Genomic DNA, 3561 nt, shown 5'->3' with positions numbered 1-3561 from the left:
GGTGCAGGAGGGATGCACAGCTCTGTGTAGTGGTACAGGAGGGGCACGGGGCTGTATTTAAGGAAATAGGGGTGCAGGAGGGGGAACACAACCATGTATAGGGGCACAGGAGGGGGTGCACAGCTGTGTGGAGGGGTATGGGGAGCAGGAGGGGAAAGTATGGCCATATGTTATGGTGTAGGGGTACAGGACGGGTGCAGGGTGTATGTAAGGATACAGGGGTGCAGGAGGGGGTGCACAACCATGTGTAGGTGGATAGGGACACGGGGGGGTGCAGGGCCATATGGAAGGATGCAGGGACACAGGAGGTGCTCTATGTAAAGATGTAGGGATGCAGGAGGGGGTGCAGGGCCATGTGTAGGGGTGTAGGAAGGGGTGTAGGGCCATATATAAGCAGATAGGGGTACAGGAGGGGTGCAGGGCTGCATGTAAGGCTACAGGAGCACAGGAGGGGTGTGTGGCTGCACACAGGGGTACACGAGGGGTGCAGGGCCGTATGTAAGGATATAGGGGTACAGGAGGTGCTCCACGACCATGCACAGGTGTACAGGGATACAGGAGGGGTGCAGGGCCATGTGGAAGGATGTAGGGGCACAGAAGGGGATAGGTGGCTGCTTATAGGGGTGCAGGGCTGTATTTAAGGATACAGGGGCACAGAAGGGGGTGTAGGGCCATATATAAGCACACAGGGGTACAGAAGGGATGCAGGGCCATATTTAAGGATACAGAGGCACAGGAGGGGGTAAACGGCCACGCACAGGGCTCTGTGGCACAAGGTGGCACCCCGGGCCATGCAGGGAGATTTGTACCCAGGGGCCCTGGCTTCCCCTCACCCCAAAAACCTTTCTGATCCCCCCAAGGGCCCATGGCTACCTCGAAGCGTCTCCTCACGGCCTCCTCCACCAGCGGCCGCGCCGGCAGCCACGCACGGTGGTAGTAATCGAGGCGCTCCAGGAACTCGCCCCCCACCAGCTCCAGCGCCCGCTCGAAGCCCGCCTGGGGGACAAGGAGCAGGCTCAGGGGGGGTGGTCCCCAAAACGAGGGGTGGCCCCATGTCGCTGTTCCCACCTGGGTGTCCTGGTCGGGGTCGTTCCAGCGGGGGTTGAGGTGGCCCACGCGGGCGCTGAGGGTGGTGGTGAGGGCGTAGCGGGGCTCCCCCTCGGCCTGCGCGATGCCATTGTCGATGGCGTCGATCTCCTCCACGAAGTTCTCGTAGAGCTGGGGATGGCAGGAGGGGGGGACACAAAAAGGGGGGGTCAGTCCCGTCTGCAGCCCCACTGCGCACCAATGGCCACCGAAAAGTGGCCCCCGGGCGTGACCCGAAGGGGGCTGGGGACCTGAGAGTGGCCTCTGGCTGGGACCAGGGACCCCCAAGTGGGATAAGGGACCGTAAGAGTGGCTCCCAAATGTGACCTGAGGGGCTGGGGACCTGAGGGTAGCATCTGGGTGGGAGCAAGGACCCCTAAGTGGATCTAGGGACCCAAACAGTGGCCTCCAGGTGTGACTGAGGATGTCAAGGGGTGACTGGGGACCAGAGGGTTGCCCCTGGCTGGGACCAGGAACATCCCAGGGAGGGACTGGGGACCTAAGGGTGACCCCTAGGTGGGACCAAGGACCCCTAAGTGGGTCTAGGGAGCCAAACGGTGGCCCCTAAGTGGGACCAGGGACACCCAAGTGGGATGAGGGACACAAAGAGTGGCTCCCAGGTGTGATCCGAGGGGCGCTGGGGACCTGAGAGTGGCCCCTGAGTGGAATCAGGGACCCCCACATGGGTCTGGGAACCCAAAAGGTGACTCCCAGTCGTAAAGAGGGACCCCAAAGGGTGACTGGGGACCTGAAAGTGGCCCCTTAGTGGCACCAGGGACCCTGGGGAGGGTCTGGGGACCCAAAAGGTGCCCCCCAGGTGTGACTAAGTACCCCAGTGGGGGCTAGGGACCTGATGGTGGCACCTGGGTGGGACCAGGGAGCCCGAAGTAGGGCAAGGGGACCCAAAGGGTGGCCCTCAGGTGTGATGAGGGACCCCAGTGGGGCATCTGGGGACCTGAGGATGGCCCCTGGGTGGTACCAGGGACCCCAAGGAGGGACTAGGGAACTAAGGGTGACCCCTAGGTGGGATGAAGGACCCCCAAGTAGGACAGGGGACCCAAAAGGTGGCCTCCAGGTATGACCTGAGGTGGTTGGGGACCTGAGGGTGGCCTCTGGGTGGGATCAGGGACACCCAGGTGGGTTTGGAGACCCAAAAGGTGGCCCCCGGGTGTGACTGAGGATGTCAAGGGGTGACTGGCGAACAGAAGGTGGCCCATGGCTGGGACCAGGGACCCCAAGGAGGGACTAGGGAACTAAGGGTGACCCCTAAGTGGGACCAAGGACCCCTAAGTGGATCTAGGGACCCAAACAGTGGCCCCTAGGTGGGACCAGGGACCCCCAGGTGGGATGAGGGACCCAAAGAGTGGCTCCCAGGTGTGATCCGAGAGGGACTGGGGACCTAAGGGTGGCCTCTGGGTAGAATGAGGGACGCCCAAGTAGGACAGGGAACCCAAAGGGTGGCCTCCAGGTAGGATGAGGGACTCCCAACGGGACCTAGGGACCTGGGTGGCCCCTGGGTTGGACCAACGAGCCCCAGGTAGGACAAGGGGACCCAAAGGGTGGCCCTCAGGTGCTGGGAACCCCAAGAGCTGGTCCCCTCTTTTACAGGGTCCCCCACCCCAGGGCGGTTTTATGGGGTGACCCCCACCAGGGGAAGCTGGGCAGCACTGGTGGGGTTAGAGCCCCTCCCTCCCAGTGCCTCCCAGTTCCCCCAGTACCTTATCGTAGAGCGCCGTCACAACGGGGCCGTCCTCCGGCTGCCCCAGGAGCCCCGCGAGGATCTGGGAGCCGAAGTGGCAATAAACCAACCCCGCACTGCTCAGCTTCGTGGTCCAGGGCTTGTCAGGCCGGAGGCTCCGCATGGACTCCGCGAACGACCTGCAGGGCCACAGGGGTCAGCCCCGAGGGACCCCCCTGGCAGCTGGGGGACCCTGGTATCCTGCGCGGGGAGGTCTCACCTCTGGTGATGGTCGTAGCGGTGTCGCCTGGGGTCGTACTCCCCCCCTACGTCCACCACCACGTCGCACTGGGCCAGGCGCTGGGGGTCCCGGGTGCGCACCACCTCCGCGTCCTGCCAGGGGGTGGGGAGTGAGGATGGGGGACCCAGAGTGGGCTCCAGGAGCAACCAGGGACCCCAAGAGAGGGACCGAGGATCTGAGGGTGGCCCCTGGGACCCCCAAGTGTGTCTGTGGACCCAAAAGGTGGTCCCAGGTGCGATTATGGACCCCAAAGGGCACCTGAGGGCAGCCCCTGGTTGGGACCAGAGACCCCCCCAAGTGGGTCTGCAGATCCAAAGGGCGGCCGCCAGATGCGATTCGAGACCCCAAAGGTCAGCTGGGGACCCAAGGGTGACCTCTGGGTGGGAGCAGGGACCCCCAAGTAAGACAGGGGACACTAAGGGAGGCCCTCAGGTACAACCGGAAACCCCAAGCGCTGCCCTCAGGTAACGGGGGACGCCGAAGGGGCACTGGGCAC

At 63.8% G+C, this 3561-nt stretch overlaps 1 protein-coding gene across 1 annotated transcript; it reads right to left on the bottom strand.

The window, feature by feature from the left end:
* Window positions 1-434: 434 nt before the first annotated feature.
* On the bottom strand, window positions 435-3272 carry LOC104535402 (chromosome unknown open reading frame, human C12orf10; the record flags this gene model as incomplete). Its single annotated transcript, XM_010184872.1, has 5 exons — window positions 435-631; window positions 834-996; window positions 1069-1218; window positions 2805-2964; window positions 3045-3272. Coding segments are annotated over 5 exons (898 nt in total), but the record flags the coding sequence as incomplete, so codon positions are not given.
* Window positions 3273-3561: the final 289 nt, after the last annotated feature.

Source organism: Mesitornis unicolor, unplaced genomic scaffold (genome assembly GCF_000695765.1).
Source record: "Mesitornis unicolor isolate BGI_N332 unplaced genomic scaffold, ASM69576v1 scaffold40545, whole genome shotgun sequence".
NCBI lineage: Eukaryota > Metazoa > Chordata > Aves > Mesitornithiformes > Mesitornithidae > Mesitornis > Mesitornis unicolor.
Note: the sequence above shows the minus strand (reverse complement) of the source record. Positions and strands in the feature narration are given on the sequence as shown.